This window comes from Scylla paramamosain, chromosome 2 (assembly GCF_035594125.1).
Source record: "Scylla paramamosain isolate STU-SP2022 chromosome 2, ASM3559412v1, whole genome shotgun sequence".
Classification (NCBI taxonomy): domain Eukaryota; kingdom Metazoa; phylum Arthropoda; class Malacostraca; order Decapoda; family Portunidae; genus Scylla; species Scylla paramamosain.
Genome location: NC_087152.1, coordinates 13,015,001 through 13,040,000, shown reverse-complemented (window position 1 = coordinate 13,040,000; position 25,000 = coordinate 13,015,001). Strand labels below are relative to the sequence as shown.

Below are 25,000 nucleotides of genomic sequence, written 5' to 3'. Positions count from 1 at the left end.
TCGTGGATGGATGAGGGCGTGGTGTGTACCTTTCAGTGTTCAAGATTGATTTGTGGGATAGATAGATAGATAGATAGATAGATAGATAGACTGATACAAAGAGAGAGAGAGAGAGAGAGAGAGAGAGAGAGAGAGAGAGAGAGAGAGAGAGAGAGAGAGAGAGAGAGAGAGAGAGAGAGAGAGAGAGAGAGAGAGAGACAAACATACATACAGGAACATGTGAACTTGCACGAATACAAAGGAGATATAGAGATATGCACACAAGTATCAAGCACACCTGTAAGGTAAAAATCAACGTTAAAGATTTTGAATAAATAAGCTTCCCATAGCATTCGACATAGATCTGCGAATAACGTCTGAAATCTACTTTAAAAAATCACTACAAGGATACGAGTCTTTCCATTAAGTAGGTTATCTAACTTGCATATTAAGTACGTCAATTATCGCGTATATTAACTTCCCCGGTATCATAACCAAGGTATTATAACCAAAAGCACGATATGTCGACTGCTCTTGCTACACAATACTTCTCTCTTCATTATATTGAGGCAGATTATCTTGAAGGGCGAGAAGATAACTTTTATTCCGCCGTTTAGAAGTTTTCGTATTCCTTGTTAAACTTACATAAAATTCTTACAAGCTGCTAAGTCGGGCGCGCACGTCTGAAGTGTTGAAAGATGCATGTGAGGCGCCACTGTCTGCCACCTGTGAACCGCTCAGTGCATCAAGGTGATTTTCAGAACGCCGAGTCAGAAGCCCTCGTTTGCCTTGACTCTTAAAACTTTTAATGGAATGATCGTGGCGCCAAAGAGTCATGCATCAATAACAAATTATGAACTCTCACTGTCTGCATGGATTCTGAGAAACGTGGCAAGCCGGTGGTGAATTAAAAATTAATATAAATTACGTTTGCTTATTGGCTCTCGTGAGATCTTTTCGTCGCCTAGGAAAGTTATACTCGCAAAGCTTTCAAAGGTGTCTGCTGTTATATTTTATACTTTAACCTGCCATCATCTAATTTTTGTGCCATATTCTAGATGTCTAGTGACTGTAGTCTGCCTGATGTGCTGATGCTGTGATGAGTGCTGACTGTTCTCATAATGCTATCGATACTAGTTCCGCTGGCGTGAGCTCAATCACCAAACTCTCCGTCGTTAATTGTCTCTCGGAAATGCAACGCAGTCTCCACTCTAATGCTCACGTCTCTTCAGTCATGAGGCACAATCATTCGACGCTTCCCAAACGACTCGAAAACACATCTAATCGGTTATCAGCAACACTTAGTATTTTTAGATTGCATAAAGATTAAAAATTAATTTTGTTGGTAATAAGTAGTGGGTAAATCATGTCGTGGCAAAAGTGTGTGTGTGTGTGTGTGTGTGTGTGTGTGTGTGTGTGTGTGTGTGTGTGTGTGTGTGTGTGTGTGTGTGTGTGTGTGTGTGTGTGTGTGTGTGTGTGTGTGTGTGTGTGTGTGTGTGTGTGTGTGTGTGTGTGTGTGTGTGTGTGTGTGTGTGTGTGTGAGCGCGCCACCCCTTCAGGAGGTGCGTACATACTATGGAGCAGTGTTTACTTTTTCTAGCTCGTGAATGACTGGCATAGCACCCTTTGTGCTGTCAGTGTTTACCTGCCCATCACCACGGCTGTCGAGGTGCGACTACTCTTTTATCCTCTACAAAAAGCCAGAACCTCACACTTCAAGAAGTGAGAATCAGATGGATGTTTCCAAATCTCCAAAGTGATAGGTGGTGGTATAATGGGAATGTTGTCCTGTATCACTATACTTTTAAGCTGGTTAGACGACAGCTGTGACGCGTATCGACAATTTTCCGAAATAATCTAGCCGATTACACTGTTATTTTGTGCAGATTTCTGGACCACAAAACGAATCCTAACTGGCGAAACAGCTCGTGCATACTGACAAGGCCCCGCGACGCCCAGCAGATCTGAGCAAAATCTGCAAGAAGTAACATTTTTAGCAAAAAAAAAAATAAATACTGTGAAAGCAGACTTGTTATGTTACATCTTGTGCTGTAGCTGCCCGAATCCAGCAAGTCTGTGACCTCGGTTTAATTGTATTTGTACTATGAGGCGAGTACAGTGTGGCTGTAGTGTGTAACGCAATTCCTATTTTCGAGTCGTGAAAGACGACTGTTTAAGATGTCGGTCATGGTATTCAAAACATGTTTAATGTTTCGTAATAAGCTTTTGGAAAAAAACTACCAACTTTATCATTTCAGTCGACAGACTGAGTAATTGAAAAAGAGTGAATTTCTACTCTAGTGTTCCTGACTTGGAAAACTCTGAAGGTCTAGAGCGATGATTCCAGTTATTCAGCCAGGCATTGGATCAACATCACTCCCCTCACCTACCTCACCAGTGTACAACACGCCACGGCTCCCCTACCACACGTGCACCCGAGCAGGACACAAAACCCACTCCAGCACAATCACACAAAAACGGACTACATCAGATGAAACAGATGGAGCACTAACTTCACTCTCCACCACAGCGTTAACACGCATAGGTGAGGACATACGCGGCATAGTGGACCTTTTAGTCTTTCCGCACTACCTGCCGCCCTTAGGTGAACAATGCTGCCTAATTGTTGACACTTCCTGCGCACCTGTCGATGCCTCACTCACCTCGTGATTGTGTGAATGACCTTTGTATTGGTGTTAAACGTTTTAAAGGTAGCGTCTTTCAGAATTACGTTGACCAACATCAGGACAATGTCACCAGTGACTCACCAGTCCTCTTCTACCGTCTCTCTCTCTCTCTCTCTCTCTCTCTCTCTCTCTCTCTCTCTCTCTCTCTCTCTCTCTCTCTCTCTCTCTCTCTCTCTCTCTCTCTCTCTTACAGGGCAATACATCAGTGGAATATATTACAGGAAGAAGCCGTGTGCGTGTGTGTGCCAAAAACACGCACACTCTTGAAGAAAAATATGGAACCCCCCAGAAAAAAAAAAGAAAAAAAAAAGAGGAGGAAAAAAGGAAGAAACATTACCAGAAGCCGGAACGCTGCTAGCTGGTGGACTCCATCTTGTCAAAATACAATGAGGTAAAAACACACACGCATACACTTACCGTCTGGTTCCCAATGTTCTTGACGCGACAGTTGAGCAGCGCCGTCTTCCCCAGCAAGGCCGTGACGTTGGCGCTCTCCTCGTAATCGAAGTACGGCTGGTCGAGCTCATAGGCGGGGGAGTCGTCGGGGAAGGCCAGCAGAGAGTCACCGCCATCCCCGCCCTCCTCGCCCTCGCCTTCCCCTTCCCCTTCAGCTCCCTCCACCACCTCCATCACTGCCAGCGTCTTCCTCCCTCCTCCTGCCTCCCCGCCCACCGGCGCCACCAGGCCTGCAACCAAACGGAGCGACGCCGTGAGAGGGAAGGATACGATGTGAGAGAGAGAGAGAGAGAGAGAGAGAGAGAGAGAGAGAGAGAGAGAGAGAGAGAGAGAGAGAGAGAGAGAGAGAGAGAGAGAGAGAGAGAGAGAGAGAGAGAGAGAGAGAGAGAGAGAGAGAGAATGGCAAGGGTAAAGAAAAAAATACATCAGGAGAATACAGGTATGAATTTAAAATGAAGGTTGGCGTGATTTGATAAACGACACTGATATAAATATGAACTTAAATTCATTTTACAATTTACATGAATGCATACGTCCATTTATCTATTAATAGTTCCTAACTACGCCTATCTCCCTTTATACAGTATGTATACACACACACACACACACACACACACACACACACACACACACACACACACACACACACACACACACACACACACACACACACACACACACACAAGATGTGTCAGTTCATACAAATTATTCAACTTTTAATATCATGTTTCCACTTTTACTTGGTCTTTTCAGGTGACTTCTTCCTCAACAACGTTTAAGTGTCGTCATATTTCACCATATTTCTCATGCAGCAGGTGACGCTGCCGGCAGCCGTCAGGGTCATACTGCCTCACCAGACACATGCCACTAAGATTCATGTCTGCTATCAAGCTCCTCTTGGCAAAAAATAGCGTAATGAAAGCAAAAATGTAATGGCCAAAGCAGAGTTAATTACGAACTCTGAGCGTGTATGAGAGACAATGGATATGCTTCAAGATTAAGACTGCCATCTCATGACTCTCGGGTCCTGCAGTCGAGGATTTACAAAGATCTTTGGGTACACGCTTCCAACTCTTTATTAATCTTGATGATCTAACTTTTGTGAGGAACTTTGTAAAACGCCATAATTCCTGTTTCATCCATCAACATCTATTTACTCCTCCATCCTTTCCCCCCTCGCTTTGTGTTCTACTTTCTTTTTATATGTAAATATTTACTCGTGTGCTGCTTTGTTTGTCTTTGTTAGCGAGTCACTTGTTTATGCGTCTCTGCGTCTTTCTCTCTGTCTCTTATCTTGTGTTTTGTTCATCTGTCTCCTCTTCTCTGTCTTTGTTTGGTTAACTGGCGGACCTTCTGTTTTTTTTTTATTTTTCTTATTTGCGATTCTATCTCTGTCTTTTGTCCCAGTCTGTTTTTACATTTGTCTACCATATGGTCTGCCTTTCTGTCTGCACAAGTCTGTCCCAATGCTGTCTGCCCACGCTACTGTCTATAGCTTGTACTCTGGCAGTCAGTTTTACCTCCGTCAATTTATCTGACTGTATTTCTGTATTTATCTGCCCACCTGTCCTTTGTCTGCTATATTTCTGTATTTATTTACCCATCTGTCCATCTGTTTGTTTGTCTGACTGTCTATTTGTCCATCTGTCTCTACGTCTGTCTGTCTACCTGTCCGTACATCTGCCTGTATTTGCTTGTTTCCGTTTGTCTGTTTTGTTTTTTTCCTACAATCCCGTCCCCTTCCTCTCTCTCTCTCTCTCTCTCTCTCTCTCTCTCTCTCTCTCTCTCTCTCTCTCTCTCTCTCTCTCTCTCTCTCTCTCTCTCTCTCGGCAGCTTCAGGGGGCAGCCATTTAATCCTGGGCAGCCATTTGGGACATTGAACCTGACGTCATGGGATTTGCTGCCTCGATAACTAGCTACCAGAGAGAGAGAGAGAGAGAGAGAGAGAGAGAGAGAGAGAGAGAGAGAGAGAGAGAGAGAGAGAGAGAAACTTACATACATACATACACACATACAAAGATAGACAAACCAGCAAGCAAGCAAGCAAGCAGGCAAACAAACAAACATACAAGCGGACAAACAGACAAACATATGGACAGGAAAGAAGAGCTATTTTCTCTATTACAATACATATTATCATTATCACTATTATTCTGCTATGATTTTACAGCTGAGTTCCGCAATGCTGTTATTTTTTCTCGTTTATTGTTTCCTGTGCTCTGAATCTCGATGTTCGCACGAATATTTACGTATAAAAAAAATAACTTCTTACGAATTTTTGGATTTCAAAACTAATACTTCCGCACACTTATTTTTCAGGTCAAGTTTAAGATTTTTCTTTCCCCTTGCTGATTTTTGCTCAATATTTCCGGCTTCTTCTTTTCTTTCTCCTTCAGGTTACCCACTTCCTCTTCTCATCTTTTCTCCTCATTGTTGTCCCTCATTAACATCTCTCACAAAATACCACGAATATCGTAGAGATTTTTAACGATGACAATTTTAACGTACAAGAGGTGCACTGCTTGCGTTGTTGTCGGTGCTTCGTTAACGCTTCTAATTATGTATACGACACGGAGAGCTCGCATGAAGGTCTGGGCAACACAAAGACATAACCACATGAGAGAAGCTGCAAGAAAACCAATAGATCGATATACTGCAGTTCTCGTATGAATAAGCTTAATCCCCTTTTAAAAGCGTCCTATTAAATCAGTGCTAATAACTTGGTGACTGAGTATAGTCCAGACATCTACCATTCTATGTAAAAACTAATTTCTTTTTAACTCTCTCTCTCTCTGTTTTTAATAGTACCATCGATCTGATCAGTGAGTCTATTCCAGTCATCTAGGATTCTATTTGAGATATTTTTTTTCTCGTCAGTCGTACTTGCAATCTGACAGTGAGTCTATTCCGGTCATCTGCCATCGTATTTGAGAACCAATTTCTTCCTATCTCATTTTTTATCTAATTTTATCGAGTCTGAACACATTATTTCTTGTTCTATCCTGATCAGTAACTATGAAGGAGCTACGCGGAATGAAAAAGATGTCGTGTTGGATTTTGTGACCGCCAGTGTAAGGATCGCCACGCCTCCAACTGCAGACCCTCATCCTGGCCTGCCTCGCCCCTCCTCCGCCTCCCCCAGCCATTCGCCAAGTGTCCCTGCTCTCCACCCAGGGCCGCCGCGCCCACACCAGTATGAAATGGAGCCAGACGTGCAGTCACTAAGAAGCTCCAACTTTGACAACTTTAAATAGGTTTCAAGTACTTGCTGCAACTGTATAAAGCTGTGGTGGCCGGTGACTCCATCACTCCCTGACAATGCGTGGCGTGTGAAGCCCTGCTAATACGATACAGTGTTTTAGTAATCAAGACGCCCAGCTAGAGATGACATAACGGAGGCGTCTACTGAAGCGACTAGCGATACTATACGGTAAGTCTTTTTTGTCATAGACACTTCAGTTAACAATGTCAAGGTTCTCGGTTCCAAGGAATCGGCGAAGTATAGTCCTGTACTTTAAGACAGAATAACATTAATACCATGATTTACAAGAAATTTCTACTTATTCTATTAGTACATATTTCAAACTTGATGAAATCCCTACTGAAGAAAAAAATCCAATGGACCTAAAACATGTGAACGTGCTGTGCTGCCTCTACTTATTCTATCAGCGCACGTCTCTAACTTAACCCAAATAAAATTGACAAATCTATCGGTGCTGTGATGTGTGCCTGTTCTCCGCAGTCAAGTTCTTCCCCCATGAACAAAGCAGTGCACCAGAAAATGAGATGTCAAGACACCCACGTACAATTTCAGCATAATGACAAAGCGTGTACAAGGTGAAGGCTCAGAGATGCAGCGGGTCTCCTAAATCATATTACTGATGCGCCCCTGAAAATCACACCTGAAATGTTGAAATGTGTGTGCCGTGTATTTGCTGATCGCCTTAAAATTTGTATACACTGATGAGGAAGCTGATAATTAAGTATAAGTTCTGATTCTCGACTGGATTTACTTTGGAATAAATATGTTTCATAATTTACAGACGTTTTATCTCATTCACATTGTTTCAGAAAATAGGTAATGCCTTTAAGGATAATAGGAGTATAAAGAAAGTATTACAAAAAAGTATAATAAGAAAGTGATATGTATAAACCGACGACGGGATCCATAAAACATAAAAACATCTAATATTTCTGGTGAAGTAGTGACACACTGATAAATAGCAGAGTTGAAGCGATCATCAAATTATAACTTTCAACATAAAGATAATGGAGTATAAAGTAAATGTTAGTAAAGAAGAAGTCGAGGATTACCATCTGGCGGACTTTGATAAACTGAGGACACTTTTAGCCACACAAATTGGAGCGAAATTCTTAAAACTCTTGACATAAATGAGTCTTGGAAAATATTTACTGAAAAATTTAACAAAGTGTTAAATTGTGCGTGCCTCATCAAAACAAGCGTTTAGTTAACAATGCAACACTGAAAATGGTGGAGGAATAAATTAAAAACCGCCTTTGAGCTAAAGAAGAAAAGATAAAAGAAGAGAGAGAGAGAGAGAGAGAGAGAGAGAGAGAGAGAGAGAGAGAGAGAGAGAGAGAGAGAGAGAGAGAGAGAGAGAGAGAATGTATACCACAGACGCATGACCAAACCGACAAAACAAGTCATAAGAATCAGGCGTGAAGCAAAAGGTTTAATAAAGTCGAGAAATTTTAAAATAAACATCACGAACTCCAGTAAAAATCAATCCTCTACACTTTATGACTGTGAGACAAAGAATAAGACCCCTCCCGCAGGCAATACAGCTCCAGTGGATATGAAAAACGTCCATCACACAAATGAAGAAAACGAGATGGCCAATATCCTTTATGATTATTTCGCCTCCGTGCTTACAGAAGACGACTCCGCGCGACTCCTGCCTGACTGGCCAAGGTCAAGGCAAAGCAAACACTATAACTTGGTTCTTTGTGGAAGATGAACACCTGCACACAATCAACCAACTTCCAATAAGCAGAAAACTTGAGCTCGATAAAAAATATGATCTACAATCCTACAAGTGGATAATGAGGTTTGTAAGCCCCCCCCCTCTCTCTCTCTCTCTCTCTTTCTGGGATACAGTGGTAGATGGCTGGAAAAACCATAGTCATCACGTTGTTAGTGCCGAGTCAACAGGCAGCTTTAAAACCTTACATAAATCCATTGGTCGTAAAAACAGGTGGATATAAAAAAGGTATATTTTATTAAGGGACTCTTGCGTGTCTGATTTACTTTCCTTTAGGTTTGATATTATGTTCTTTTCAATCAACAACATCGAAGCAAAAAAACACGTCAGCGAGGGTAAGGAACATTAAGATAATTAACAAGAACAGCAACAATTACTACTACTACTACTACTACTACTACTACTACTACAACTACTACTACTACTATTACTACTACTACTACTACTACTACGCCACCTAACACTAGCCCCAAGCCCCTCCAACAAAGGTAACTAAAGAAAGAAAATCACTCGTAGGTAACAGTGTGACCACTTTCCCTTTCTTTTTCCCCTCTCCTACACAATCTTTTCTTTCGAGTGAGTGATCCCCAGAAAATAATGATTCTCTCTCTCTCTCTCTCTCTCTCTCTCTCTCTCTCTCTCTCTCTCTCTCTCTCTCTCTCTCTCTCTCTCTCTCTCTCTCAAACAAGGACAAGAGGAAGGAAGAGTGGAGGTCGTACATGTCTTTTTTTTCCCCTCCACTGTCTTTCATACCTTGAGGCCAATCGTCTGAAATTTCCCTCTTCCTCTCGTTTCCTTTTATCAGTATTCTCTCTCTCTCTCTCTCTCTCTCTCTCTCTCTCTCTCTCTCTCTCTCTCTCTCTCTCTCTCTCTCTCTCTCTCTCTCTCTCTCTCTCTCACACATCTCCTCACCATGAACAAGCTATGTCTCCCTCTCTCACATTTTTACGCCTTTATAAACGCCCTCTCTCTCTCTCTCTCTCTCTCTCTCTCTCTCTCTCTCTCTCTCTCTCTCTCTCTCTCTCTCTCTCTCTCTCTCTCGCGGTTCCACGATCAATGCTCAGATCCTGCAGTCTCTGGCTTGCGTCTCTCGTCCATTCTGTGTCGGAAGAGCGAGAGCGAGAGAGAGAGAGAGAGAGAGAGAGAGAGAGAGAGAGAGAGAGAGAGAGAGAGAGAGAGAGAGAGAGAGAGAGAGAGGATCATTAAGCACAGGTCCATAAACCATTCAGGTACAAAGGCGTAACGTAGTAAGTTGTCCGGTCGTGATAAAAATGACTGTTGTAAGAACTCCTTCGCAAAATGAATGTTAAAAGAAAAAAAAAATATGACGATGGTTTGGGCTGAACGCTTCTTCCTCCCTCCCTCCCTCCCTCCCTCTCACCCTCCTTCCCACTCTCCCTTTCTTTTTCCACTTTTTCTCTCCCTGTTTCTCTCTCCCACACACTCCCGCACACGCATCTCTCACATCTTTCTGGGTTATCATACATTCTCTAGTGTGAGGACGAAAGGGAAAGAGTTTCAAGATAAGTATGGAAGCTATGAGTGTGTGTGTGTGTGTGTGTGTGTGTGTGTGTGTGTGTGTGTGTGTGTGCTGCAGGAAGGAGAAGAAGCAGAACAAAAATGATTATGCAGAAAATTAAGTGTAGCATCCCCTGTCACGTCCTTCGGGAATCGTGAAATATAATGCACTTGGATCTTTTTAGTTAGAGGACGGAAGGGAGGAAGAGTATTTCAGTATCATTATTAAAACCATGAGTGTGTGCGTGTGTGCTTCAGGGAAAAGGAAGAGGAAGGAGAACACTGAAAAGAGAGAGAGAGAGAGAGAGAGAGAGAGAGAGAGAGAGAGAGAGAGAGAGAGAGAGAGAGAGAGAGAGAGAGAGAGAGAGAGAGAGAGAGAGAGAGAGAGAGAGAGAGAGAATGAACATGTTAAAAATTAAAAGTGAGAAAGGAAGGAGGAAACGAAAAAAAAAAAATAAATAAATAAAACAGATAAATAAATAGGCATGCTAACAAAAGAAAGAAAGAAAGGGTAAAGCAACGAATGTGCTATAAATTAAGTGCTGTATCTTTGCCATTATTTACCAGGCTGTGAATGGAGGTAAAAAGTTAGCCCCCATTGCTTCTCTTTCCAAATGGATCGTGCGATTTGCAGAGCTCAACCACGTTCAGAAAAGCAGCAGTTCTGATTATTTTTATCTTTATTTTTTTTTCTCGTCTGAATAACTTGGCTTCCTTATAGTGGGTCTCGATGGTCTCCTCCTCCTCCTCCTCCTCCTCCTCCTCCTCCTCCTCCTCCTCCTCCTCCTCCTCCTCCCCCTCCTCCTCTTAATCTCGTCTTCCTCTTATTTTTTTATTCATCTCCTTCTCCTTCTTGTTTGTTTGTTTGTTTGTTTTTTGTTTATTTGTTATTATTATTGTTGTTGTTGTTGTTTTTGTTACTCTTCTTCCTATTCCCCTTTCCTTCCTTTCCCTTTCTTCCTCTTCTCTTTTCTTTCTTTCTCCTTTCTCTTCCCCCTGTTTTTCCCTTTTCCTTCCCCTTCTCCTGTTTTCTTCCTATTCCCCTTTTTCTTCTTTTCTATTCTTTTCTCCTTCCTCTTCCTCCTAATCCACTTCCTTCTTTTCCTTTCCTCCTCCTCTTTTCCCACCATCTCCTAGCCCCTCATCTTCCTCCTGCTTCTCATCCTCCTCCTCCTTCCGCTTCCTCATCTCTCTCCACCCACACACGCGTCACTGATCGTCTCATAGTCCTGCTCAATAGCCGATTAACCTGCCTACACTCACCTCCACCGTGCTCAGCCTTCTCCCTGCACCTGAAGTCCTCTCATCTGCTGGCAATCTCTCAGGCGTCAGGTTTTGCAAGGAGGCTGTCAGCGGATCAGGGGACTTAAGATTGGGGGAAAACGCTTCCTATGAACAGTTGAGATGAGAGAGAGGCAGGTTAATGGATTTCTGATCGTGATTTGTATTGTTTTGATAGTAGTTGGTTACATTGGTTATATTGTGTCTTAGTGCACGGAAGGAACTGGGATGGATGGATGGATGGATGGATGGATGAATGAAGCTCTTTTGGTATGGTCCTGTTGTTTTGTGTGTTTGTATTCGTGGTTTGTGCGTAACTCAATGCTTTTTTTTTTTTTTTGTAAAGTTTGACGTTTTGGAAATTATGATAACGATGATGATGATGATGATGATAATGATGATGATGATGATACCACTACTAATACCATATCTATACCAACGAACAGGAACAAAACAAGGACAGCAACTACACATATCATTATAAATATTGGCAACAGAAGGAGCAGCAGCATCAACACCAACATAAGTAACAGCAGCAATAACGATGTCACCACCACCACCACAAAAACAACAACAACAACAACACCAACAGCAAAAGCAACACCACTACCATCACCGATAACAAGAAGATAACAACACGAATAAGAAAGATAACAATTCACCACAATTAGACGTCTCCCGGACATGCTCGGTGGGCTCTGAAAACAAATAAACGAGGTAATGCAGCGACCCCAGCAGTCCACCAGTCTGCTGTTTACACGGATGGTTACCCCGCAGCCAGCCCGGAGACACGAGGCGCAGAGGACGTGTCTCGGAGCTCAGGCGGGTCCGCGGGAGACGATCAAAAGAAAGGAGGACACGGAACATTCTCCTTGGTACTGTTTATTTTGTGTTGTTGAAGCAAGTTTAAACAAGGATGCTCTTGTTACTTCTGTTGTTGTTGTTGTTGTTACTGCCGCTTTAACTACTGCTATTACTAAAAATATAATAATAAAAATAATAACAATAATAATGATAATAATAACATCAACAATAACAAACAAAAACAACAACAACAACAACTACTACTACTACTACTACTACTACTACTACCATATCCTCCAGCACCACCACCACCACCACCACCACCACCACCACCACCACCACCAACAACAACAACAATAACAACAACAACGAAAACAATTCATAAAAGCGATACCAACACCAACAATAACATAATGGAATTTCAATTGATTCAGTGCTCGGCCAAGCACTGGGGGAGGAGGGAGGTGACTACCGGTGCCGTGTGTGTGTGTGTGTGTGTGTGTGTGTGTGTTGAGGGATCGCCACCACAACAAGGTGTTTCTGCCCCGGTGACCGTGAATGCGCGTATGTTGCACAGAAATTCGTCATATTAATTTTCCACATTCTTGACACCGAACATTTCAACATAGAATTTGTATATACTCTGGTAATGAGAGAGAGAGAGAGAGAGAGAGAGAGAGAGAGAGAGAGAGAGAGAGAGAGAGAGAGAGAGAGAGAGAGAGAGAGAGAGAGAGAACTGTTTGTAAATATTCTCTCTCTCTCTCTCTCTCTCTCTCTCTCTCTCTCTCTCTCTCTCTCTCTCTCTCTCTCTCTCTCTCTCTCTCTCTCTCTCTCGTGTGTGTGTGTGTGTGTGTGTGTGTGTGTGTATTCATGTACGTATTTATTTATTAACAAAGACAAAAAAAATGTTATGCATATTTTATTTCCACTATAAATTGTTTGACATGATTACGACCATATACAAGCGTGGCGTGTTTCCAGTTAGCGTTTCTTTCACTTGGCAAGACAAACAGGCACGTGCTGCAGCGCCAGTAATTCAGGCACTCAAAGACAAAAATTAACAAAGACAAGAGGAATGAAACGACCTCGTAAAAAGACGAACAAGGTGCTCACCGCCATTAAGGTGACGTCACACAGCCAGCGTCACAAAGGCCGGCGTCAAACATTGCCTCACATACACACTAGTATTTTTGTTTTTATCTTTTATTTTTTACTACAAGCATGAAGGATTTGGCCAGTCCTGCATGCAACAAATTACTCCCATTGCTACGCTTGACTGCAGGGGATGGCACAATTCCAGTTCAAATTCTGACGGTGCTCTTCACTTTCTCTTCATGCCGACATAAAGAGAAGGCAAAGTATGGACGACCTGTGTCTGCTTAGAATGATGCACGGTATGAAAAAAGCTGACTTTAAAATAATGGGTGAGTTATATGAACTTATTGCTGCGGCGCCCAAACAAGCGATTAGTCAAGAAAACCTATTTGGACAAACTACTTCCCGTTGCAGCGCTGGATGTTACGCTGTTGTTAGTTCATAACAGAAAAGGGTTTTTACGAGTGCATTTCTGCCACCACGGTGACGGCGGCTCCCTACCCTCGTCTGCAGTTTTCTGTTTTCTTTTTCTTTACTCAAGTTATTCCTGACAGTCACGCCACACAGGGACCCGCTCCGTGCTGGCAATCCACGGCCAAGCTTTTTTCCTGATTTGTTTCTTGACAGCTGTTGGGGATTTATTAACTGTGACTGCCGCCGAACAAGAAGCATTAGTGCTGCAGTTTAGTTCCAAGGCAGCTGCCTGGAAGGAAATATCTTGCAGACATCGTGAGGGTGACGTCATCAAGGGCCAGTGGTCACAATTACATAAGCGCCAAGAATTCTTTTCTCAAAATAGCACCTTTCACATAATATACACAACAGTGTTTTATATTTTGCATCATTCGTGATTCTGATTAATGCTGTATATACGCCACGCACATAACCTCGTATTTTCCAAGATACAATATTCAGTCATGTGGATATAACAGTCTTTCCTAACGACGCGGAATGCTCTTCCAGCTCCTTCCTTGTCCTTTCCCGCTGCCATCTCCTCCACTTCCTCTCGCTTTTCACACATTTGGTTCAGCAACAGCACGTGGCCAAGGAAATGAATCTTGCAGCACCGCCACGCTGGAGCACCGTTTGGCTGACGACTGCACCATGTCTTGTCGACGCAAATTCGCGCCGGTAATAGTTCGGCGGCTCACATTCAAGCAGCGGCGTGTTTATCCATGTACGTATCGAAGGACATTCCCGCCGTGTGGTGGCGCCTCTCCTTTGAAGATCTTGAGACTGAATATTGGCCGATGTCCTCCAGCAGATCAATCAATATACTCTTGTGTTGGCTTTGGAGGACAAGGACTGCAGGCTGTCGTGCTTCTGCTTCCCTCTTACAATTACTAGCGAGTCTCTTATTTTTTCTTTTTTTCGCGTTTTCTTTCCCAGACGTGAAGGAAAGAGTCACACCATCACAGAGGCACAGATGTGTGTTTTGAAGCGGCTATGTGTCTATCTTGATCACGTGGAAAACTCCTCTGGCTGTTCCAGAATTGCAGAGAATGGTAGTGAGAAGTGTGGCGGTGCGGTAGTGGTGTTCTCCTTCGGCATCCCACAAGGTTAGCTCCTCCTCCTCCTTCTCCTCCTCCTCCTCCTCCTCCTCCTCTTGTTCCTTCTCCTCCACTGCCTCCTCCTCCTTCAGGGTTGAGAATTATGACTCGTTTGTGACGGCGGAATTGGTTCAGGGTCGCGGGAAGGGAGCCGTGCAGGAAACACAGGAGCGACCCTTCTTCGCCGCCCGGTCCTGAGGTGTCTTGGGGAGTTCCGCGTTCACTGTGTTAATATTTAGTTAGCAAAGGTGTCGCGTAATAATCATGCTTACCCAGTCCACAGCATAATGTTCGCGCCAGAAATTATTGTGAGGCAGGAGAGTGAAGGGAAGGAGGAGGATTATGCCGCAAACAGTCTTACCAGAGAGAGAGAGAGAGGAGAGAGAGAGAGAGAGAGAGAGAGAGAGAGAGAGAGAGAGAGAGAGAGAGAGAGAGAGAGAGAATGTATGTAATCTCAGCTCGCCACATGTAGGCCTGGCGGCTCAATATGGTGGCGGAGGAGGACGCTGTGAGCACCGCCTTCTCGTGACAAAGACTCTCATCAACAGAGCTTCCGGCGGCCACAGTTATCGCTCTCTTCTCCTTTCCTGGCTGTTCTTTTCTTTCTGTCTCTTTCTTCCCGGGAATACAAGACCACTACACCTGCTGCTGCTCCTCCTCCTCCTCCTCCTCTTCCTCCTCCTCCTTCTTCTCCTGTTACTGCTGCCGACACGCTTAGTCATGTGTGTGTAATTCGACTTTGAGGATTTATTAAAGATGTGATGGTGGATAAATGGAAGGTCCTAGATGGAAGTACAGGTGTGAAACGGCGAAGGTAAGTAATGAGGTGCTCTAAAAGGAAATTCATCAGAAATGTGAGCAGATGAAAGAGGAAAACGGATGACGGGCTGGAAAGCTTAAGGTGAGGAAACGCCGCCAGGAAAAGGTGAGGAGAAAGAATTATGATGGGCTTTCAAGAATATCTACCGTAAATGAATGTAAAGAAAGTGAACGACAGGATGGATGGAAGGGTGGCAACATGAATACGAATAGGCAAAGGTAAATAATTATGAGACTTTAAGATTCGCCAAAGACAGATAAAGGGGGGAATGGATGAAAGGATGGAGAACTGAATAGACGGAAAAATGTATATGAAACTAAAAGAAAATAATGTGGAGGCTTGAAGAAAATCCAAAGGAAAGAGACGAAAGGAAACTGGAAAGCGTAATGGAAAACTGAAACGAATTGGAAACATGGATATGGAATGGTGGAGAATAAGAATCAAGAATATCCACCAGAAATAGGTGATAAATATATGTCCAGTTTCGTTCTCATTCACGAGCACGAGTCAGACGAATCTCTCAGAAACACGACACATCACGCTTAGTCTTACTGCAATTATTGAATAAAAATGTTTTGGCGAAGATGTCGCTGAATATGACCATGATGTTTCTTTTTGTGGCGGGAAAAAAAATAAATAAAAATTGTAGTCGATTGTCACGAAAATTGTACGAGGAAGCGACGGACTGAGAGAGCGAGCGTGGCGTGCAATGACTTCTTTCCGTGACGAGGAATGACAACAATGACTTCTGCGACATTTTAACGACGACAAGTGTGCAGGTATTTCTTGCAAGTCAGCCTGATTCACGGAGGGATGAATACCTCAAGCACAACAAGTCCATCCTAAAACCTGTGTAGCTATCACCCGGGCAGGAAAGGACAAGCGTGACCTCATCTTACCTAACCTAACCTAACCTAACCTAACATAACCTAACCTTACCTTATCTTACCAAACCTTACCTACCTAACCTCACCTCACCTTGCCTAACCTAACGTAGTGCAACAGTACTTAAGATTATGAGTGGTTCCACCAGAATATTGCAGGCAGAGGTGATGGCAAGCCATGGAGGTATGCCAGTGTTGTCTGAGCTCACTGCATTGTGCTCTCTAACGCCAAACAGTCTATAATTGCTCTCCTAGATACACTGGAGCAAGGATTCCCAAACTTGGGATACAAGGCAGACTTCCTGTGGTGCTTCGAGGGATGTTCAGGGATGTAACTTGTGCAGGATGTGCTAAGCATAATGTCAAGTCACGGAATGTATACATCAGCACTTCTTTCTGGAATCCTTCAAATTATGTGGGTGTAATAAGGCTTACGAATTTATTTTTATTTTTTTCAATACAAACGACCTGCTTCAAGTAACCACTATATGCTGTTTTGTTAGTAATCCGCCATTAGTCACAGCAATCAATAAACTAATTGCAAAATTTATTCCAACATGACATGGAGATAGTGGAAACTTCTATGTAACTTTCTTTAGCCATGTGTTTCCTGGCATGCCAAAATAGATTAGACCGATAAGCACCACTGCACATTAGACCATCACACCATAGCAGCAGTAGCGGCGGGCTGGTGAACGACAGACACACAAAGTCTGGAGAATATATGGACATTTATCCTGTCTGGAAAGCACTGCAGTGGATTGTTATATTCTCTCTCGTGGCCTCTCTGCGATGCTTGAGTGATGACGGGACTCGCCGGGTGTAATGGAGAAGCGCACTGTTGAAATGGATGAGATCTGCTGGATGACAGACGACTGAGTCCACGACATTCACCTCCCGGTAAATCCATTTGTGGGATTGCTCGGAGCTGGCGGCCGGTGCGGGAATCACGTGTGGGAGTCTTGCGAGGATCGTGTAGCCCTATCATCTTTCCCTTGATTGGCTGGCTGGGCATCTTTGTGGTCCCGGGTTGCAGTGGCATCCCAGGTGCATTGGAATTGTTTCTTGCAGCGCGTGTCTTTGCCAGCAGTCGCGCGCGCGCGCGCGGCGCGCGCGCGCGTGTGTGTGTGTGTGTGTGTGTGTGTGTGTGTGTGTGTGTGTGTGTGTGTGTGTGTGTGTGTGGTGGAGGGCGTGCACATACCAAGCAGGAAGATGACTGCTGGACAACGAAGAGATGAAATACTACACTTACATTCTTTCTTTTTCTTAAGGATTTTCATTGGATTGCATTTTAATGGCAATTGCTACCAGATGTCCCCACTGCAGCCAGTCCTCGCTCCAAGCAACTCAGGCATGCACCCTGAATTACTTTACTGTGAATTACTTCTACCTCTGTGATAAACTGTGAGGCTGTGCGCTGCTACACACCACTACAACAACAATATCTTTTAATAGAGATGTAATGTAGGAGAATACATAACTACCGGAAACTGTTAAGAAAAGGGAAAAGAAAAACGGTGCAATCTACTCACATTAGTGTGGTTCTCCCCATAAACTTTCTCCAAAGTAAAGTAAAATAATTCTTGCTTAAAGCATTTGCTTTACACTGAACACAAAACCAAGGACTGATTTTGGGTTTGTGTGCCTCGCTTTAGGCGTGAATTCATCCTAATCTGGTTCAGCAATCAGCGTCACAGTTTCCCTCTGAAAGGCGGAGTGACGGAGTGATGGCCGGCGCCGCGCCAAGATCTGCTACGACTTATTATTTGGTGCGGACGTCCATCATGGTTGCGAATCGTGCGACGCTGACTAACTGGATCGTCTGTTATCTCTTAGGCATGAAGGCCCTTTGTCAGGCGCCGCGATGTAACAATAGCACAGAATATTACTGTCATCTGGTCCTGGCGCGGCGCAGGCATCTATCTCACGGCCGGCAATGCACGGAATGGAGACGTCAACTTGTGAAACACGTTACGATTAAACTTACCACAAAGAGACAGTAATTATTGCAGAAACAGTCTTTACTACAACCAGCGACGCGGTATTAAATGTTTTAGAAAAGACGGCTTATCTTGGCATAAATCTTAAGGAAGGAAGGCATTAATACGAGTGAACTGGCTGCTTCTCAAAACTTAATTTTCGCTTACCAGAAAAGGATGGGAGCGATATATTCTTCTTCTTTTTTATATATATTTTTATTATGCACTGTTTTATTAAGTTTGGGAATAATGATATGGAAGATGAGTCCCGGGTTCGAATCTCGGGATGGATCTTCCTTCACACTGTAGTCCCTGCGCACCTACCAGTGAATGGGTACAGGACGCCAGGCGAGGAGTTGTGATCTTCCCTTTCCGGCAGGAGCGGAAGACTACGAATCCTCTCGTGTGTGTGTGTGTGTGTGTGTGTGTGTGTGTGTGTGTGTGTGTGTGTGTGTGTGTGTGTGTGTGTGTGTGTGGTGTGTGTGTGTGTGTGTGTGTGTGTGTGTGTGTGTGCTTCATCGTAAATCTGAAATGGTGAACGTTACGCTCCGAGGTGTAAAGAAGTGACGTACATGAAATAAAATCATTTTAGTTTTGCAATGCCACACGGCGCTGCACAGCATCACAGCCTGTCACAGAAGCAAGACGTATAATAAATATATGCACGAGTAATGCAGAGGCTGCTGCAGAGAGGACTGGTGCACGAGGGACGCCTGTCAACTTTCCGACACTCCTACACGAGTATCACGCCACCTCACCTCAACAAACGTGCCGCAACATCTTCACGATTTTCTTTTTTTTCACAGCCACTTCTTTATTTTCCATTGAATTCACTACTTTATTTAATGATTAACTTATATATTACTTTGTGTATTCAATGATGTCCATATTGCACCTCTCATCTAAATTTCTAACATTTAGATAACATTTAATAACTTCATTATTTATGTACTTATCTTTTTTAAGATTCTTTAACTGTATGTTAGTTTGTCCCTTTCATTTACTTTTATAATTATCATCTCATCCATTATGTTAATTATTATTAATACCACAATGAAAGTTATTTTTTCATGACGATGAAACTTATTATAATAATACTGACTGATGACGAAGATGATGATGATGACTGTTTATTACGTCATTATTATTATTGTTATTATTATTATTATTATTATTATTATTATTATTATCATTATTATTATTATTATTGTTACTAGTAGAAGTAGTAGTAGTATCATTGTTGTTGCCGCCGTTGCCCGTGCTAGTACTTATATTTTCATCCTCATCATTCCTACTAAGACCATCACCTTCCCAACCCTCAGCCTTGCTACACTCCCGGCAATACCACAGCGAGGGACAAAAAAGTCGCTCTTAAAAACAGTGGGGGCGCAAGACAGCACCCTCAGGTCTGCTCTCCGCCTGGCCTCCCTTATGACTGAACCACGACGCGTAAAACTTTCATCCACTTACGCTGTTTTTTGTTGGGCGGGGCTTGAGGGAATGGCTGCAGGATTATTAGTGAGGCTGTCCCGGTGCTTTTAAAGTCATCCTAGCTTAATGCACCACTAACAATCAACGAACACGAATATAACCTTGAAATATAGTCTCTCTCTCTCTCTCTCTCTCTCTCTCTCTCTTTCTACAATGAAAATCCGTTTTTGTGCTTAGTTTTGCAACAGCAGAGTTAAAAAGAAAAAAAAAAAAAACATAATGCTTTGAAGGTTACCATATTCAAGACTAAAGGGTGACGGTCCTAAACAGTAAAGGGCATGAAGAGTGAGGTTCATGGCTCGGCACCAGACTGAAATGCTTGACAACTGATAGAGTTATGAAGCCACAACAACAACGAGGTCATTATAACATCGGCTGAGGTTACCTAAGACAAACTTAAACTGACCCAACTTAATAAGACCTAATCTGACCTGAACTGAGTTGCCATGATCTGGTAAGACCTCCTAACTTCACTTCACCTAAGCTAACCATACCTAACTTAACCAAACCAAAATAAAACAAGACAAAATAAGACTAACCTTTTTGAGCTTAACCTAGCTTAATTTAACATCACCAAAACAAACCAAAACAAACCGAACCAGAACAAACCAACACAAAACAAACCCCAAACTAGTTGCAACATGACCAAAACTAACTTAAACTGACCTTGCCTAACAAAACACTCTCCCTCGCTCCGCCCTCAAAAAAAAGAAAGAAAGAAAGAAAGAAAGAAAGAAAGAAAGAAAAAAAACCTATGAGGAAAGATCAAATTCACAACCTTCAGACCGCGAGCCAAGCACCGCAGCACACACAGTCAGCCGGGCAGCCAGTTATTCACACGATGGCTGAGCGAATGCCTGCCCTGTGTTATTTACTACCGCGGTGTTATGGGTGGAGAGGGGCGTGCATGGAGGGGTTCGCATGGTGGGGTTCGCATTTCTGCAATATGTAGTCCCTGTTTTGTGAACATTTCGTGTATATATATGTATGTATAGGTGAAATGCTAAAGTATAAACAGAAAGAACCTTGACAGATAGATGAAAAAAAAATGGCAACACATGCATAATACAACAGGTGTGTGTGTGTGGAGAGAGAGAGAGAGAGAGAGAGAGAGAGAGAGAGAGAGAGAGAGAGAGAGAGAGAGAGAGAGAGAGAGAGAGAGAGAGAGAGAGAGAGAGAGAGAGGCACTGGAGGGAGGATGAGGAGGAGGAGGGGGAACCAGGGAGGGGGCAGGAAACTAGCACAGCTGTGAGAGGAGGGTGCATCCATTAATGCCACAAAGACCCTCGCCATAGTGATTTTAGCTCCTCCTCCACCACCAGCCTGTGAACCATCCACAAATAGTCCTTACCCTCTGATACACCGAAACCTCTCGCTGTGAAGGAAACTTGAATCTTACCGAACTATCCACGACTAAATTATTCAACCCTTTCATTGTTAGTCAATCTCTCATAATCATCTACAACTTTTAAAAGGATAATTGTTGTACTACAGTCTTCTAAATACAGGTCTGTGGCTTAGCAAAGATTGAATTTACCTCATATTCTTCTTTCTTTATATCCATGCAAACGATCTATTAGTGATCTGATAACAAAAGGATAACAAAAAAGTCAAAACAGTAACTAATCCTGAGGTCCTTAATGAGCTGTTTGGGTAACTGTTCTACTCTAAAACGAGGAGGAGGAGGAGGAGGAGGAGGAGGAGACTATATTAGAAGTTTTCTATACACGGGAGTGGCACAGGTAGCTGATAATCTAACAATGGGCAATGATCCGGTAAGGCCTCTTGTTTGAAAGGATCATAAATACTGTCAGAATACGCAAAGCCAATTAAATGACTAAAGTAGGGTATTAGTTATAATGATTAAAAAAAGAACACAAGAAAAAAGAGTCTTGTATATGTAAGGTTAAGCGAGTAATTAAAATCACAATGGAGTTACTCACGGTGTTGGAAATTATTTTGATACAAGACAAAAAAAAATGACGTGATTGGACAAGCATACAGCAAAAGCCAATTAGACTGACTTAGTGGCGAAAAGAGAAGCATTTTCCTAAAACTGAAAATCTCTGATGATTTCCCATGATCCGGATCTTAACAAAGCAGAAAATACGAGTTGAAAAATCTTTTGACTTTAGAATACAAGAAATGTTGGGCGATTAAAGAAAAAAAAAATCCTGTGAGGTTATAACAGGAAGAAGGCTTTTATTATTTAAATTCTGTTTAGATCACATTATTTATTTATTTTTTTTTCGCCCCAGTCTTATGATGTCAAAGGCAATTTCAGACGGTACATTTTTCTCTCTCTTATCATGTAGTGAAATACTGGAAAAAAATAAATAAATAAAAATGGGGACTGAAGATAAAAACCCCCAAAAATAGCTTTGGTCTTTCTGACTAAAGCTGGGGAAATTTCTTTTTTTTTAAGAGAAAAGAGAAAGTAAAAAGAAAAGATATTTGTTAAAAGAATGCGAATTTCAATGCCAAACATATTATAACAACTGAGAAAAACAGGGAACATTTCATCGCTTTTATCAGAACTACAAGGCAACAGCATCGAACGTCTGTCTTCTTATGATCACAAGTTTGTCCATTAAATTGTGCCTATAAAAAGCGAAGTAGGGCAAAACAACAGTTCATTAATAATACATAAAAAAAAAAAAAAAAAGGCGAAGTAAAACACATCAAAGGCGCATCACTTTCCCCACCTAACCAACACAAGGCGTCACACACCTCCACACACCTCCACACACACCACGCACACCCTCGCCGTGCCAGAAGGGGCCGTGTTTGGTATAAAGGCCGACGCTCCTCAACAGTCCTTTCACACAATTGCAAGTACCAGGTGTTTGGGAGTCAGGGGTCTTTTACAGAGCAGTGCGCCACTCGGGGAAGCGCGGCCATCTGCACCCCTCGCTGCCCTATATCGTGCCTGCCGCCTGCTGCTCTGGATAAATCTTTCCTCTCTAAATTTTGCAGGAAACATTTCTCTAATAATGTGACTATGCAAGTGCTGGAAAAAGTGGTTAGATTTGTACGTGTGTGTGTGTGTGTGTGTGTGTGTGTGTGTGTGTGTGTGTGTGTGTGTGTGTGTGTGTGTGTGTGTGTGTGTGTGTGTGTGTGTGTGTGTGTGTGTGTGTAGATACTAAACAGATATACCTACCCACTCACACATACAAACACACACACACACACACACACACACACACACACACACACACACACAAACAGACGCAGAAAGAGAACAGTAAAGCAAGAACTCTTGGTCCGGCAGCGTGCCCCTCGTCCCTTGAAGGTCAGCCAGTATTGCCTCGCTCCCGCCAAGGTCCTGATTTATACACACTGAAACGAAGCACTCCGGACACAAAGCCACGTCCCGCCCCTTGAGCTGCGTCTCCATGACATCCCTCTAGTCTAGTGGACGACGCAATCTATGATACCAACTACCGATCTATCAAGAGAAAAACAACAGAAGAGAATGTGTACAAAGGATAAGGGCACAAAGGGAAAGCTCAAGTGTAATGAACAAGGAAAGCAACAACAGTCACTCTCAAACACAAACAAGAGCAATAAGAGCGAAGACAATCAAGGAGGGAAGGGCAAACACGGGACGTACCTGAGCCCAGCAGAGGCAGCACGAGGGTGGCTAGTGCGCAGATCAACATGGTCTCGCCCCACAGTCGGGCTCTGTAATCAAGAGGGATGAACGTGTTAGCTCGCCAATATAAACATTTGCCTCTGTTTCTCCTTAATAGATGAGACGCTTCTGAGGCAGGGAGGCTTAGGAGGAGGAGGAGGAGGAGGAGGAGGAGGAGGAGGAGGAGGAGGAGGAGGAGGAGGAGGAGGAGGAGGAGGAGGAGGAAGCGGTTATATAAAAAGGGGAAAAGTTTTAAGTAGACTTAATTAGGTGCTGTTGATACTCTCTGCCTACGTGTTTCTGGAAGGTACGATGTTGACACTTCTTTCTACTACAAGGGAAAGAAAAAAAAAAGTAGAGCGAAGGATACCACGCATTTTAAGTTTCCTTGTTTTTATTTCTTGCCGGTACTCAGAAAAATGTCTATTATATTGCCTACACTAAAGAAACACAGGCAGCACATCATCACGCTGCTGTCGCTCGGCTTGTGTTGTTACGAGACATTCCCAGCAGTGTGCAGCGTCCACGCCTTGCTTCCTGCTGCAGCTCCCGGCGTCCCAGAGGTGGCGGGGGGGCGAGATCAACCCACGAGTACACTAACGCAGCAGCGACTGAATTTCATCACGCTCACAAACTTGGCAAACATTTGTGTAGAGAATGAAGGCTGTCACGCGACGATGAGTGCCCGTGTGTGGAGGCTGACGTAACGCCTGCCTCCTCGTGTCACCAGAACACATCTAAGTACACGATGGTTGGAGTGGCTTGTACGGGTGTGTAGTTAGGTCTTTGTATACTAGATGATCAAGCGACATTTTTTCACTATGACAATCTGAATACTATTGGAGCCATTCGAACAATATTGGGAACTTTAAAATGCCACTGGGGAAATTTTAATGTTATTAGGATCATTTGAATATTATTTGGGTAATTTCAATATTATTTGGGTCATTAGAATATCATGAGAATTATAATACACTTCGGTCATTAAAACAATATTGGAGCCATAAGAAAAACTATTAAAATAATACTGGGGCATAAAAAAAATGTTACTAGATTTTCAAAGAATACAATTACTGTCATTAGAAAACTACTAGTGGTATTATATTATCATAAGGGCAATTAAAATACAATTACCATTACAAAAATCATTAAGAACCATACGAATATTACCAGAGCTCTTAGAATACAACAAACTACAAATACGGACCATGTGAAATCATCATGGCTATTAAATCACCAACGGCCTTGTTCCTCACCACTCGTTCACTGATCCACACTTAGCCAACGCACACACGCACAAAAAAAAAAAAAGGGGGCTTTGAATAATTACAGTAAAAATGCACAGGCAATAAAAAATAAATAAATAAATAAATTGATAAATAAATAAATGGGTGAATATATACGAGAGCAAATCAATCTGTTTCACTTTCGCTTCTCGGGAGTTTCCAGGAAATGAAGATGAGAGAAAAAATGACGCAGCGAATAAAAACGGTGATTAACTACCTCAATTACTGACAGAGAGAGAGAGAGAGAGAGAGAGAGAGAGAGAGAGAGAGAGAGAGAGAGAGAGAGAGAGAGAGAGATAAAACAGCCACTGAGTACGAAAAAGAAAGAAAGAAAGAAAGAAAGAAAGAAAGAAAGAAAGAAAGAAGGAAAGGAAAAGGAAAAGAAAAAGAAGAAGAAGAAGAAGGAGAAGAAGAAGAAGAAGAAGAAGAAGAAGAAGAAGAAGAAGAAGAAGAAGAAGAAGAAAAAAAAAAGAACAAGAACAAGAACACCACTACCATCACCTTCACCACCACTACTACTACTACCACCACCA

At 42.8% G+C, this 25,000-nt stretch overlaps 1 protein-coding gene across 2 annotated transcripts in view; it reads right to left on the bottom strand.

Annotated features, from left to right (window-relative positions):
• The window catches only part of LOC135110359 (immunoglobulin superfamily member 10-like), a 169,948-nt gene that overhangs the window by 83,540 nt on the left and 61,408 nt on the right, over nt 1–25,000 (bottom strand). For both annotated transcript variants that reach the window (XM_064022628.1, XM_064022621.1), the window contains exons 2-3: nt 23,161–23,231; nt 3,084–3,352 (exon numbers count right to left, since the gene is read on the bottom strand). In XM_064022628.1, coding sequence (XP_063878698.1) covers nt 3,084–3,352; nt 23,161–23,209 — 318 coding nt within the window. In that variant the 5' untranslated portion in view covers nt 23,210–23,231. The remainder of the gene's footprint in view (nt 1–3,083; nt 3,353–23,160; nt 23,232–25,000) is intronic.